The sequence below is a fragment of the Nycticebus coucang genome, chromosome 4, assembly GCF_027406575.1.
Source record: "Nycticebus coucang isolate mNycCou1 chromosome 4, mNycCou1.pri, whole genome shotgun sequence".
NCBI classification, from domain to species: Eukaryota; Metazoa; Chordata; class Mammalia; order Primates; family Lorisidae; genus Nycticebus; species Nycticebus coucang.
In genome coordinates this window covers 111473639-111488459 of record NC_069783.1, presented here as the reverse complement: position 1 = coordinate 111488459, position 14821 = coordinate 111473639, and the positions used below count along the sequence as shown (strand labels likewise).

The 14821-nt window shown below is 56.1% G+C and overlaps 1 protein-coding gene across 31 annotated transcripts in view; it reads right to left on the bottom strand.

The window, feature by feature from the left end:
* Positions 1-660: 660 nt before the first annotated feature.
* The window catches only part of NCOR2 (nuclear receptor corepressor 2), a 207399-nt gene continuing 193238 nt past the window's right edge, over positions 661-14821 (bottom strand). For 11 of the 31 annotated variants that reach the window (XM_053590060.1, XM_053590067.1, XM_053590064.1 and 8 more), the window contains 14 exons: positions 14399-14653; positions 13550-13699; positions 13342-13461; positions 13050-13251; positions 10930-11471; positions 9819-9968; positions 9473-9618; positions 8609-8802; positions 7698-7847; positions 6952-7100; positions 6154-6207; positions 3473-3697; positions 2319-2498; positions 661-1824 (listed from right to left, as the gene is read on the bottom strand). In XM_053590060.1, the coding sequence (XP_053446035.1) occupies positions 1643-1824; positions 2319-2498; positions 3473-3697; positions 6154-6207; positions 6952-7100; positions 7698-7847; positions 8609-8802; positions 9473-9618; positions 9819-9968; positions 10930-11471; positions 13050-13251; positions 13342-13461; positions 13550-13699; positions 14399-14653 (2699 nt within the window). In that variant the 3' untranslated portion in view covers positions 661-1642. The remainder of the gene's footprint in view (positions 1825-2318; positions 2499-3472; positions 3698-6153; positions 6208-6951; positions 7101-7697; positions 7848-8608; positions 8803-9472; positions 9619-9818; positions 9969-10929; positions 11472-13049; positions 13252-13341; positions 13462-13549; positions 13700-14398; positions 14654-14821) is intronic. The other 20 variants (XM_053590079.1, XM_053590082.1, XM_053590091.1 and 17 more) reach the window with 15 other exon arrangements.

The following is a 14821-nucleotide window of genomic DNA, read 5'->3' as shown; positions in this document are numbered from 1 at the left end:
TACTTCATAGGTGACTGTGACATGGGGTGGCAGTTGGTCATGGGTGGGAGGGGCAGTGGCTCTGCTTTGGCTGCAGAGGGAAGAGTAGGATAGTGAGGCTGAGACCAGGCTGCTGCCACCAAGGGGTAGGGTGAAGCACCTGGGGTTCACGGCAAAGAACTGTGGCCTTTCTGAGGCTCCACTCTGTCTCAGAAGGGACGCAGCAGGCCTAAGAGTGCAAAAGGTAGGTGGGCAGCTTTCCTGCCCAGGCTGGCAGGAGTTGGCCCCTCTCCTGCCTTGTAATCAAAGCAGCTATGAGAGCAAAGATTATATTGTTCCTTAATGTAATCTCAGTGGGCAGGAATGACATAAAAAGTATCTCACAGCTAGGAACAAGTGGACATTTGGGCACCATGGGTACGAATGTCCGATATGCTCACTATAGGTGTGAATTCTCAACACCCTTACCATGGTCTCATCATGGGTGTGTCTGTTGGATACCCTCACTGTGCCATCCTTACCAGGACTGTAAATATTTGCTGGTAAAAGGGACGAGTCTGGTGAGTTGGGGAGATATAGCCTGGGCCCTCTGGGGTTATATTCCCATCATTCTCCTATGCCCGTAGCTGCCTGCTCTCCTGCTTGCCCAGTCTGAGGTAGAGAAGAAACCTCGGTAACTTAAGTATAATTCGCTTTTTAATTAGAACGACGTGTGTAAATGACAACACCACAGCCTTGCGCAGATGGCGGCCACAGAATATGCATCAAATTCATTCTGCCCAAGGGAGGGAGGGAGGGAAGACACAGAGGGGCTCATGAGCTGGTGGCTCCTGCCCCCTTGGTCCTGCAGACGATGGGGTGACCGTCAGCCTGCACACGCCTCGAACGGTAAGCGGAGATCGAAAGCACAGCAGCAATAATACTGGGTTAAGTCCTTCCTCGCGTAAAACATCTGAATTAATTCATTGAAGGTATCAAAAATATACCCTGTAAACCAATACATCATTTACATCTGCCTTTCCTTCCCACCGCTGCGGCAACGATGTGTGAAAAAACAGTCCAGTTCCTCGGAGCATCCACTCGCCCCAGGCTGCACCTGGCCCTTTAGTCCGCCTACCTGGCCTGACTTGGTTTCCAGCAATCTTGATGGCTGGAGCAGCCTGTGGGGACCGGAACAAGCGCGCTGGGGGCTGGACAGGCCCTGTGTCCATCTGTCCAGAGCGCTAAGCGGGATGGGAGGCGGAGGGAGGGTGCGCGGGCTGCTAGCTCAGTTTAGACTTTGGTTCCAAATGCATTAAGGGGGAAGCAGTGGCATGGAGGTGCGTGGTCATCCTGCTTTGGGTCCCTAGCCGTCCTGGCTGCCTGCGTGTGGCTACCACACGCCTGCCACACCCCCTCCCCAGTCCCTCCCTTCCCCTCCCCTCCCGAGCACCAGGTAAACATCCCCTGAGTAAGGTCACTGCACAGGGCCAGCCCGGGGTGGGAGTCTTAGTTAAGGCTTTAGACAGGCAAGGATGCCGGCTCTGGATGGACGGACGGATGGATGCACAGGCAGACTCAGGGGCTCCTTTCTCGGTGGGGGGAGTTGGCAGCTGCCCCACTCCACCCCAGGCTGCTCCTGCCACTTGCTGGGACCTGGCACCACCCCCCACACCATTCTGAGTCACTCGCTATCTGAGAGCGTCTCATACTGTGAGCAGAGCAGTGGCTTGGGCTCCTCGTCCCAGGCGTGGTGGGGGCCGGCGAGAGGCCCACTGCCCGAGGGGAGGCCTGGCGGGGGTGGGGAGGCCATGACGCCTGCTTGCAGCCGCATGATCAAGGGGTTGTAGGGGAATGGCGTGGAACCTGCAGGAGAGATGGGGAGAGGCCCAGGAGGCCTTTGTGAGCAGGGCGGCCACTGCCAGCCACCTATCACCACATAGGAACTAGGTTCTCAGCCTTTTTACCCCAAAGCTGTCCCAGCCCCTTCTAACTGATAACTTTCCAGAACTGCATCTTTCTACTGCTGCCACTTCCACACTCATTACAGGCCTGCCGCCTTTGGCCTGGATTGTAGTAGACTCCTTGGTGTTTCTCCCTGTCCCCTCGGGAACCTGTATGCAGCCCTCTGCATGCTGGCCTCTAGGCACTTTCCAAGCCCTCTCTGGGCAGTCCTAGTAGTATTCTTGTCTCTGCCTATGCCCCTGATGAACTGTCTGGACTGTCTGGTCAGGATCCGGCTGGCCAAGCCCCTGGGCAGCACCTCTAAGCTCTGCACACAGTAGGTTTGGCCTGCATCTTGGTGGTAGGTGACTCGGCACCCAGCCCTGCACCCAGCCCTGCTGCCACCTGCTGCCCACCTGCAGACGAGGGCCGGTCCTCCCACACACGGTTGGTGAGTGGTGTCCGGCGGTTGCAGTCTCCCTCCGAGTGCACTGAAGAAACGGAGGGTGGTCGGTCCCCAGACGCCAGGCCTGGGGCCGGGGACTTGGCTTTTCGGCTGCTGGGTCTGCCAGAGACCTTGGTCTTCCCACCACCACCTGTAGGGGTACAAAGTGGAACAGAGCATGAAGGGACTACATTGGACTCTGAAGACAGCACTGACTCTGCGAGGGCGCAGCAGGGGTGAAGGGTGGGGTGAGGGTCGGATGTGCCACAGGAACCCCCATGGAGGAAGAATGTGAACCTGCCTGTCCCTGCCAGGAAGCCAAGGAGGTCGACCAGATGGCCAGACCCAGCTGTGAGCCTAGAACTCAGAGGTCAGCCTCCCAAGTAGGGCAGCTGACTGTTTGCAATATGCCCTCAGGGTGCCCTGAAAGCCACCCAGCACCCAGGGGCTGCAACCTTGAACATGAAGCCTGGAAGCCCTGTGCCAGGACCCCCAAGACCATTCCTGATCCCCATGAATGACCCAGGAACTTCTAATTTCTGGCTATAGTGTCCAAACTGGACAACTGGGTCCAGGATTGCTTTGCTCAGCCCCCTGCTCTGAAATGGGGGGTTGCTGATAGGACCCAGACAGACAGGGAGCTGGCCCCTCTGGCTCCTGATTCTTGGGGCTGACAGAGACCCTGGGCTCCTCCCCACCAGGCCCAAGGGCCAGCTGTGGACAAACACAGTGGACCACACAGATGCAGAACCCACAGGGGTGGCCACTGTCCCTGCCCCCATCCATGTCGCATGGGTGGGCCTGCACTCCAGCCTGGTGTCCCCCCAGGAGACACGGATGGGCTGGGAGGCAGGCAGGGTGGCAGTGTCAGCATTCACAGGGGAAGCAGCAGCGCTTTGGCCTGGTGGGCGGGGGGTGGGGGAGACTGGGGCTGGGACAGGGGGTGCGGACACTTGGAGGTTGTCAGCTCAGCTTTGAATTAGCAAACTCCAGAACGAGGTCAAACAGGCACAACAATAAAAGTCACAAGCTCCAAAGCTTGAGGGGGGTTGTCAGAGGAACGCGCAGGAGGGAGAATTAATCACACCGGGAGGGGACAGACAGGGGCAGGGGAGGCCTGCAGACCTGGCGAGGTGAGCGTGTGGTCACTCCGTCCGTCAGCAGCAGTTATGGGCATAGCAGCGGGCAGGCTGGCACTGGCATTCAGAGGGTTAAAAGCATTGGCGCTGAGCGGCGGGGGCTCTTCCCACTGATCATATTTACCCATGAGTGCCTTTCTAATAATGGCCTCCAGCCCCATGTTGGTGCTGGCATGCTCCTGCACCGCCTGGCTTCTACAGGTCATAAGGCCTGGGGGAAGAGAGAGACACACACACAAGGGCCAGGGAGGCAGGAGCCAGGGGGCCACAGAGAGAGGAGGGAGAGACGAGAAGAGAAAGATACACAGTGAGCACATTTCAGCAAAGCAACATGTTTACTTCCCTGTCCCTCCCACCTTCTGGTTCCTGCTGAGGGGTGATGTGGGGAGGCTGCTTCCTTCTAACGTGGGAACCGGGAAGCTCTTGGGCACTGCCAGGGAGGTGGGTCTGGGGAGTTGTGATGCCTACTTGGCACCTCTAATCTCAGCCAGGGCTGTATAATTTTTTTAAAAATTTCAAGTGGCTGTAAGAGGAGGACAGGGGTAGGAAGCAGTGGGGTATCCTGTTTGGAGACGGGGTTGCTGGGTAATTGGGACAAGCCAGAGCTGGGAGCTGGCAGGGGCCTGGGGAAGGGATTCAGAGAGAGAGAGAGAGATGGTGATCACCAGGGCTGGGCTGCGTGGCACCTGAGCTGTGTGGCACCTGGCCTGCCCCCACGCTGGGCATACCCCAGAGCCAGGCGGAGAAAGACGTGCAGAGACGGACGGTGAGGGGTCGTAGCCATGCAGTTATGTGCGTGCAAGGGACAGGACGGAGGTAGAGACAATCATGTGACCCCCTGGCCCGGCCCCAGCCAGCCCTGCCACCCCCAAGGACAATGTGGTCAAACCATCAAACTGGCCCCAAGCTGATGCTTCCAGACTCCTGCTGTGCAATCCTGTGAAGCCTCTTTTTCTGTTTACCAGACTTTCTTTTTTGACATGTATCACACTGGGGGAACTTTTGCAAGCCCAGCTCACCATGGCAGGCGTGTCTTTTCATCATTTTTGGGAAAGCAGACTTTGCTTTCAAAAAACTCCCAGTAAATTCTATCCCACCCTGCCACTGGGCAAGGCTGTCACATTTAAAACTTCTGCTCTGAGCAAATTGTATGAATATGAAATGGTCAAGTCATGCGTTGCTCTGACCACTGGCTTATTTGGAAACCAGACCAGCATGGAGTTGGGAGTGATGCAGCCAGTCTGATGGCTGCCTGCGTCTTCCTTTCTCTCTTTTGGTTTCAAAAATGTTTTTGGCCAAGGATGATCACTATACATTTTTCCACTGTGTCTTGGGATACCTTTCCTTGCCACTTAAAAAGTCCCAGCTGCATTTATCAAGAGAAAGACTTCCAGCCTAAGGGAGTGCTGAAATCATAGCAGCACTACTGAGCCTTGTACCAAGGTCATTGAGTCCATGACCTGATGGGAGTTGGCTTGGATGTGACCATCACGATGTACTATGCATAAAGGCAAAGTCTGACCTGGACTAAGCAGTAAAGACCAGGGCTTGGAAAGTTGAATGTTTTTTTTGTTTTGTTTTGTTTTTGGTAGACTAAATTGCTTTAAAAATAAACCAAACCAAATATGACTTGGATATTCACATAAATCATCCCTATACCACTCTACTGATTTCTACACACGTGGACAACTACAGGTGTAGCACCTGGGTCAAGATTTGGGTCATTCTGGAAACACTAATTTCTAACCATCTTGTTTTGACCAAGCTATCTTCTTCTTCCCATTGCCTGAGGCTCAGCAAAGCTTCAGTGTCCAGTCTCTAGGCAGATGGCTGGTCCCTCATCGGACCGTCATCTGAGGCCCTGAGTCTCTTGATAGTACCCAAATGACTGTCCTCTCTCTGCCCCCCACAGTCCCAGGGCTCAAGGCCCTGGAACATTCCCTAGAAAGATCAGTATGCCTTGCCAGCCCCCTCAGGCTTCTCTGAAGGATCAGAGTCACTGGGCACACGCACAGAGGCAAGAGACCCTGCAGACACCCTGGCTCCTCAGCCCTACTGAGCTGGGCCTCCATGGGGAGCATCACTCTGAGTCTGCTCTGGTCAGTTACTTCATCAAGACTCACCAAGGCACTTCTCCCAAATCCCACTCCAACAGAGGCAGCAGAAATAGACACCGGGGCCCCTCCGAGAGGCCTCTTAAGTCCAAACTATCATGTAAGTCTTAAGTTTCAGATTAAAAGTGCACGCCGATTTCATACCCCTTGCTGCCATCCATCTGCATTTGATTTGGAAAATAAAAGGGCCCACAGCTACCAGGCTGGAATTTTCAAGTAAAAAGGATGTTCTGGCTGAAAAAAAAAAGCCAGGTGGGCTCTGAGGCTTGTGTGCCCAAGCTCAGGCTGGCTCCCCAGCCAGACCGTGCATCTCTACCCGAGTCACCAGCAAACCAGCACCTGATGCTGCACAGAGGGACTTTAATTCCAGCTGGAGACCTCTTGCCCGGCAAGGGTTCCTTCAAATAACAATGCTTCCCTGCCTGTGTGACTCCGGATCCTCTGGCAGGGTGAGTTGTGACCAGACTGCTTTGTTCCCAACCAAATGGTTGGGGCAGGAGTGAGGAGGGCGGGTGGGGCCCAGGTAGCCGTGGACCCCAAGCTGGATGGTTACCTGCTCCGGTGATGGCAGGCATGTTGAAGATCTCAGTTCCAGGCTGGCCAATATCTGGAAAGGGGGGTGACAAGGTGGGTGAGGCCAACAAGCCCCAGGTCCTGGGAAACCACCTACCCCTTGAGGGTGGTCTAGGCTAGGTGCACCTGTGTCACCTGGAGAATCTTGTTCATGACATATTTGGATGCAGTAGTTCTGAGCAGGGCCTGAGGTTCTGTGTATCTAATCAGTGCCCTGTGAGAGGGTGGGGGGTGATGCTGCCTGTGGGCCACACTTAGCGAGGCTCTGGAGTCACCAGCCTGGGCCGATGACTACTGGCAAGGTTGCTACAAGGCCCAGAAGGGAGACATCCCCATGATCTGCCTAAACTCCTCTTGTGGATGAGACTTCTCAAGGCCAAGGACTGGGACAGATTCTCCATCCAGTTGCCCACCTGCTCCTGCTTCCAGTGAGCTGCAGATTCACATTCAGCAACCACATAGACAGGAGCAAAACTACACAGGCGATGGGCGCTGCTGAAGGGAGGTGCCTGGGCCTCATAGAGGGGACCCAGTCCATGGTCCCTAGTACTCATGTGAATATTAACTGGGTGCCTACTGTATGCTAAGTGCTATTCTAGGTGCCAGTCTCTGCCAGAAAGATTAGCGAATTAAGAGATGGTCCCAGGGTTCCTTAAACATGGGGTGAAGGGCCAGGGCCAGCAGGTCTACTTCTGCTGCCAGGAGCCCCAGCCCCCAAGGCAGACCACATGCCCACGAGGAGCCCTGGGCTTCCCTGGGGAGTCGGCCAGCCCCTTACTGTATTCAGGCTCATTCCGATTGTGGGTGTTGAGCTTCTTGTTGATCTCCTGCTTCTTAGACTTGACCATGGCAGAGTTGCTCTCTGTTAGCTTGCTGAAGAAGGCTGGCGGCTGGCTGGTGTTGCCTGGAGACTTGGAGCCCATCCTGCTGCAGGGACCAGACCCCCAGGTCAGCTCACTTGGTGCTGCACTTGCATGCCTTTGACAATGGGGACCTCATCACCTGAGCTTCCCCTGCCCAGGCCTGCCTCTCCTGCCATAGTTCACCCATCCTGGACTAAGAGGTCTTAGGAGACCTCAACTGTGGACCACCCCTAAGTACCTGCTCCAGCCTGACCTCTCAAAAGCCTTGGGAAGCGAAAGTAGGTTCAGATCAGGCTCTCCCCAACCCACCCCACCGCAGACCAGCAGGCAGCTCCTTTGCCTGCCTCCACCTCAGTCCTCGCCCTCAGTTTGGTCCCTCGTTTTTGACTCATCAGTTCTCAGATCTTTCACAGGTGACAGCAGCAGGGGCCTGACCTGCACTGAGGTCCAGGCTATGGCACAGAAAGCTGCCAATGAGGTCCCCCCAATGAGGTGGGGATACATCATTCACCCCCTACCCCCAAGCTTGTGAGCTTTGCTCAGCAGGTCTGAGATTACCCAATTTAGCCCCCAGACTGCACAACAGTGGATCCAGGCCCAGGGTGGGCAAGAAGCCCAGGCCAGAGCCCCCCAGGGCAGGGCACATGTGCTAGGTGAGTACCTGGGCTCTGTGGGCTCCCCGTCCCGGTATAGCAGCGGGTACACGGCACTCCGGGCATGCCCTGGCTCTGTCATGCCCTCTGGTGGGGACACAGGCTCAATCCCATCCTCACCCCCACCCAGGACCGACGTCTTGCTCGGCTCTGGAGACCTGGATGGAAAGAGAGACCTGCCTGTGGTCAGAGGCTCCCTCTCGAGAGGACGCCCCAAACCCAGCCTGGCTCCACTCCAACCAGGGCTTGGCATGCTTTGTCTGCACACAAACACATCACAAGTATGTTAGGCATTTCAGACCAGAAGCAGTCTCTGCCACATATTCTTTTTAAAAGTCTTTCAGAATCCTAGCCACACCCATGTGCCAGGTACCCCTGTCCCCCAAAGATATCACACTGTCTTCCTACATCCACACCTCACTCATGAGGCCCCCCTGCTATGAAGCCGCCTCCACTCTAGTGCTCAGGGTGCTCCACCCCTCCCACCCGCAAAGGTCCCAGGGCTAACCAGGGGTGTGAGTATACATGTGTGTTTGTGCGTGCACAACACATACGTATGTCAGCATGTGTTGAAAGCCTGCTCTCCAAACATACAGCTCTGGTTTGAATCCCAGCTCTGCCACTGACTGGTTATGTCCCTATATATAGGCCTCAGTTTCTTTATCTGTGAAATGGGGACAATGCTGCCTACCCTCCCTGGCTATGAGAACTCAATGAGTTATATGTGTAGGTGTTCATATTGGTGCCCCAAATCCACTCACTGTGACTTTGGGCAAAGGTCCCTATCCTTCTGAGCTTCAGTTTCTCTTCTACATGGTGGCACCAGGCTGGCCTTGCATGTTGCCCAGCTCCTGGCTGAGGCAGATGTGTGATGACAGCCTTCCCCATTGACAGGTGAGAGGCACCTGTCCTCACTCACCTCTTGCCCCCTTCGCTGTGGGGTGAGCCGCGGGCCGGGGCACCATGGTCCGGGGGTGGGAGGTAAAGCTCACTGGGTGGCCGGCGGAGGTCTAGGACAGGGCAGCTGGCCCCAGGGAAGGAGTAGAGGGGGGCGGGCAGGGGTGCGGGCAGCTGCTGAGGGTGGTGCCGTGTGTAGTCCTGCGTGATGACCTCCTGTGGGCAAGGCAGGTGCAGGATCAGGTGGCAGCCACCTTGCCTGAACCTTCTAGACTGAGCTTTGCAGCAGAACCCTGGCTCTGTTCTGGGCTTCCTGGGTGACTCTGGACCTGCCCACACACTTGTGGGCCTCCAAGACCCTATGTAATGTGACCAGCCAGTACACTTTAAAGACCGTTAGACCCTATTAATGTCCCAGCCCTCTTTTTTTTAATTTTTATTTTTTGTAGAGACAAGAGTCTCACTTTACCGCCTTTAGTAGAGTGCCGTGATGTCACAGGACTCACAGCAACCTCTAGCTCTTGGGCTTCCGCGATTCTCCTGCCTCAGCCTCCCGAGCAGCTGGGATTACAGGCGCCCGCCACAACGCCCAGCTATTTTTTGGTTGCAGTTCAGCCGGGGCTGGGTTTGAACCTGCCACCCTCGGCATATGGGTCCGGCACCCTACACATTGAGCCACAGGCGCCACCCCCCAGCCCTCTTGAAGATGTGGGTCACGTGTACACCTGTGGACTCTACCAGTAGTCAAAGGGAGCTGGACACTCTGGGTTATATCCACTTGCGGCCACCCCATCAGGACTAGGGCTATGAACACCCCTGCCTTCCTAGGGCCTATCCCCACCCAGGTGCAAGGGTGACAAGGAAAAGGTAGAGAGTGGGTAGTTACACTGATGTGCTGAGCCAAGGTGACCACCCGCTGGTGACCTTTGACCCCCGGGGTGGTCTGCAGCAGTGGGCTGGATGAGGGCTGGCTCTCGGGCAGTGTCCGCAGGTTCGGGAGGTGAGTGGCCTCACCACCAAGCTTCACGGGGCCTGTGGGCAGAATAGAGCCGGTCAGGGGGCTGGGCTGCCATCCTTAAGACCTAGCTCTGCCCCTTCAAAGTCAAGTGACTAGGCCAGTCCCTCACCCCTGGGCACCTCTGCTTCCCCATCTGAACGTCAGGTGACAACTGTCCTTATCCCACAGGGCTGTGGCGAGCACAGGAGTGATGGCAGGGTGGGCAAGGCAGTACCTGGTTGCTTGGGCCGTAGCTCCCCCTCCAGGTGGCTCTTGTCAAGCTCCTCAAGGTGCTTGGGGAGCCCCTTGTCATGGGTCAGGCTGGGCGAGCTCACAGGGCTGACCGGCTCCACCCCTTCGGGGCTGTAGCTGCTGCCATGGTAACCTGCAATGGGCGGGGCAGAGTCAGAGGCCATGACCCGGTTCCAGGTCCCAGGGATAGGGCTGCCTCCCACCTCCCTCCAAGTTGGCTGGGTCCCCATGGGATCAGTGTAACACAAACTGGGGGCTGGGTTTGGGCCCCTGGAGAGAGTGGGAAGTCAAAAGAGGTAGAGAAAAGAGCAGAGATCAAGACCCAGACAGACACAGAGAGAGACAGACTGAGGGAAAACAGGAGCCAGATGCTGAGAAGACAGAGAGGAACAGGGACAGTGATGGACCTGGAGTGGTGGGGACTGAGGGGGGGCAGTTTCTGCAGAAGGGTATGGGGTGAGTGAGGACTGGAAGCTTATGGCTGGGAGTGACCCGAGGCCCCAGGAGCCTGACCGAGGTCATAGCTCGGCAATCCCTGACCTCATAAAGAGGAGATGCAAGCTGGGGCCATAGTGGGAATGGGCACAGAAGGCTCCCCTCTATTCTGGGGACACAGGGCTGGGGCATTCCAAGGCTCCCTCAGGACGATAATGAGGGTGGGATGCTGCCTACCTGGATATCAGACCGTGTCCCCACACAGTGGCGGCAGAAGCCCACAGCCTGAGCCCTCCATAGCCCCATTCCCAGCTCCCCAAACACAGGCGCAAAGGGGGTAATGGGCGGCGCAATCAAGTCAAAATCACAGATCCATTCATTAAAGGAAAAAAGGCGAAAATCCAAAAAAAAAAAAAAACTACCAGGAAGGAAAAAAGAAAAAGAAAATCATGATAAACGATGTGCAAATGACGAGCTGCCCATCAGAGGGCGTGGGCTGTGGCTTGAGGGGTCACCAGGGCGTGCAAATCGACGGAGACGGGTTTCCAAATGAAATACCAAAACCAACAAAAAATGGGGGGGGAAAAATAAAAAGCAGAGATCTGAAAATATCTTTAGGCCACAGATGGGGTGGGCAGGCGGCGGGCCGGGGGTCTTACCATCTCGAGGGGAGCCGTTGGCCAGCGAGCCGCCTTCTCGCGCCCCTTTATCGTGAGCAATTTGACGCATGATTATCGCGTCTATGAAGGTGGCTGCTGTCAGGGTGGTCTTACCCAGAGAACGGAGCTCCAGTTCCTGGATGGAAAAGGGTTTACTTTGAGTCTTTTCCCGGTGTGGCTCCGAGGCCGAGGCGGGCGGCGCTGGCTGGTCCGGGCTGGCGTGGCGGGGTGCGAGGCTCTTCGCTGGGGTGCGGGTGATGGCCGAGTGGCTGGACCCAGGGGGTGCAAGGGGCCGGGGCTCAGAGCCCTTGCTGGGGGATGAGGCAGGCTCCAACCCAGAGCGGGCTGGGGGCTTGGTGAGGAAGGCGTGGCCAGTGTCCGCACGGGGCCGCTCCGGCCGGGCAACCCGAGGAGCCTCCTTGGGCAGCAAGACGGGCTCCATGAGGGTGGAGTAGGCCCCATCCAGGGTGCTGCCCAGTGGGCAGTGGGTGGCAGGTGGGAATGTGGCAGCTGGGCGAACAGGTGAGGAGGTGGAAGTGGACCTGGGGGAAGAGAGAAGGAGCTTAAGCAGCTGCAGGAGCTACTCTGTCACTTTAGCACCCTCAGTGAGTCCCCATTGTCCTGGAATAACCTCCACATTCCCTACTGCTCCCAGAATAAATCAGCCATCCTGACTGACCTGCAAGGCTTTATGCAGCTTGGTTTTATCTGCCCTATTCATTCATTCATTCATTGTATCATTCCGAAATTTTTTCTTGAGCCTAATAGGTGCCAAGCTCTGTACTAGACTCTGGGACTATCGCAGTCAACAAAACAAATCATAGATCACAAATGTGACAGATATAGCAAAGCCCCCATCAGGGTGTGGTAATTGCTCGAAGGCCATGAATCAGAGTTAGAAGAGAGAAGAGTGAGCTAACTGAGGGAGGGTGCTCAGCAGGATCTCTCTGAGGAAGTACATATGAGTGAGCTGGGGCCCGAGAGGACACAGGCGTACTAGGGTGGGCAGTTAGTGCCCCGCTGTCCCTCTTGTTAACTGTTCCCAGGGCTTTAACTTCATGGGCCAGTGGGAAAAGTCTTGTTTTTTCCATTGTGTTTTCTAGCTGGCTGCTGGTGGTGCAGAGAAAACAACTGACTTCCAGGCATGACACGCTAGCATTGGTGGCGCTGTGCTAACAAGCCAGGTGGTCCCACTTCATGCACCTGCTGGGCACAGAATCAGCAGGACAAAGCCCACTCTCATGGAAAACAATCTCATTATCAGAACTGAAATTGTGATGGGGGTGTGATTTAAGTGAGGCAATTGGGGGAATATTTTCATGAAAAGAAACTTCACTTTAAAAGAGTAAGTTGCCTCCAAACAGGCCTGGGGCAGGAAGGGGTGCAGGGAAACCTTGGCCCCAGTGAAGCAGCTCTGCCCACAGCTCTCAGCTGTGGGAGCCCCTCCCATCTTAGTGACCTTGAGACTTTGCCCAAACAGAAAATGCACCATCTCCACCCTCAGGGGTACTCAAAACTACAGCCTGTGGGCCACATGAGGTGATGTGACTGTATTTGTTCCCATTTCGTTTTTTTACTTCAAAATAAGATATGTGCAGGGTGCATAGGAATTTGTTCATAGTTTTTTTTTTCTTTTAACTATAGTCCGGCCCTCCAACGGTCTGAGGGACAGTGAACTAGCCCCCTGTTTAAAAAGTTTGAAGACTCCTGCAACCCTGCTAAATGTTGAGGGAGGACTGGAAGGGTCTCTCCTCACAGCCCTAGCTCAGCCTCCCCATCCCTCATCCTCTCACCTGCCCAACCTCCAGGAGTCCACCTGGGTCTCCATGTACCCGACCTTTGATCACCACCCACCCACTTACCTAATCTGACCATCTCCCAACCAGCCACCCACCCTCCCACCTACCCAGCCCATCGTCGGTCCACTTGAGCCTTTATCCACTCATCTACTCCATTCTTCTAACCTGACCACCCACCTAATCACTCATGATCTGCTCCACCCTCAACCTTCCATCTGTCCACCATTGCCCACCCTCTCACCGACTCGGCCCTCCCCCACCGCTCATCTACTCACGCCTCCATCCACCCACCCACCCGCCCACCCCCTCCCCCGTGCCAACCTGGCCCACCTCAGGACCGTGGGCGTGCTGGGCTCCACAGAGGTGATGATGCCCTTCACACCCGTGTTGTGTAGCACACTGGGCCTCTGCTGGAGAGCATCCTGGGTCCGAGGGGAGATGGGCGAGTGCTGGTGGGCATGGGAATGGGAGGAGGGGCGGCTGCTGCCCCCACCCCCGCCGCCGCTGCTGCTCTGCTCTGTACCTGGTGACAGGCTGCGGTGTCAGAGGGGGCAGGCCTCATATGGCCCATGAGGACCCCCAGGGCATGGGGTGGAGGTCTCTAGTGCCCTACCGGGTCTCCAGATGGGTGCGTGCTCCACCGTCGTGGTGGATGTGAGGATGGACTTCTCCCGCTCACGCTCCCTCTCAGACGAGGACGTGGTGGTTGGTTTTGACAAGTGAGTGGGGCCTCCTGGGAAAGCCAAAGGCCAGAGACTCAGCCCCAGGGGCCAGGAAGGGCTTGGCCAAGTCTCCACCCAGCACAAGGGGTGTGACTCTACCTGGGGAGAGCGGGGAACTGCTGGGGCGGCTGCTGAAAGGCTGGGGTGCAGTGGGGAGGTAGGCGAGGCGGTCCATGGTAGTGGCTGGGGTGCCTGGCGTTGGTGGCACCAGCACGGGCAGATGTGGCACTTGGGACAAATCGATGATGCCTGCGGGAGGAGGTAGGGGTTGGCCAGAGCTGTAGCCACTGGCGAGGAGAGGAGCCAGGCTGCTGCAGTGCTCCCGGGGAGCACAACCTGTTCTCCTAGAACCTGTGAGCCAATAGCAGGTGCTCCTTGCTCAGCTTCAATACCCACTTTGACTACTCAGGTCCTCACAGTCAGTCCCCTAGGAAGGGGACTTGCCTATGGCTGGCACCCATGGCCACCTTTGTAGGCCTTCTTTGCTCTCTCTGTCTCTGAGAGCTCTAGAAGCATTCCCTAGGGAAGGCTATTCAGGGAATGTATTCAATCCTAACCATTAGAAATACATAGTATGACTTTGGCTTTTCCCCCTGCACTCTTTAACTCATACTTGATCATTCCAGGAGGAAGTGTTTTCAGAGGATGACCCTTGAATATGCACATGCAAAGCAACCACAGGCTGTTCATAAAGTCAAAGGGACCAAAAGTTCAGACAGCCTCAGTTTGAAGGACACTGAACTCCAAGAGTATCCTACTCGTTGGGAGGCATACACTGTGCACCCAATTACCATACGCCAACTGGTACCCACAGCATGCATGACCACCCAACCCCATCCCGGTCTCTGTGTGCTCACACAAACCCAGGTGACCAAGTTTGGCCCTCTGAGCAAGGACTCAGTGGAGGTGACCTCACCACTTGCCCAGAAGTACCCCTGCTCCACTCACCTCGAGGGCCGGCAGCATAATTGAGGGCCAGTGAGGACTCGCGGGGTGAGAGGCCCCTCAGCATGTCGGCTCGCTGGGCCATGGCAGTGGCCGCGTTGTGGTGCATCTGCTGTGAGGTGATGTAGTCGTTGATGATGGTCTGGCGGTTCTCCAGAGCCGCCGTGTCAGGGTAGCCGCGGATGAGGTAAGGTGGGTACAGGTGTGGGTAGGTGGGGTTGGGAGCCAGGTGCCGGGGCAGATAATAGGCAGCAGCTGCTGGGAAGAGGCAACAGGTGTGAGGCCGGCCCATACACTGGCCAGAGAGCATCCCTGCTTCTGACCTGATAGTTTCTCCCTCTAACATGAAGGCTCTCCAGAGCATTCTCTACAAAACAGAATCAAGGGCTTGAAATAGGAAAACATTTGCTCCCAAGACACAGGGGT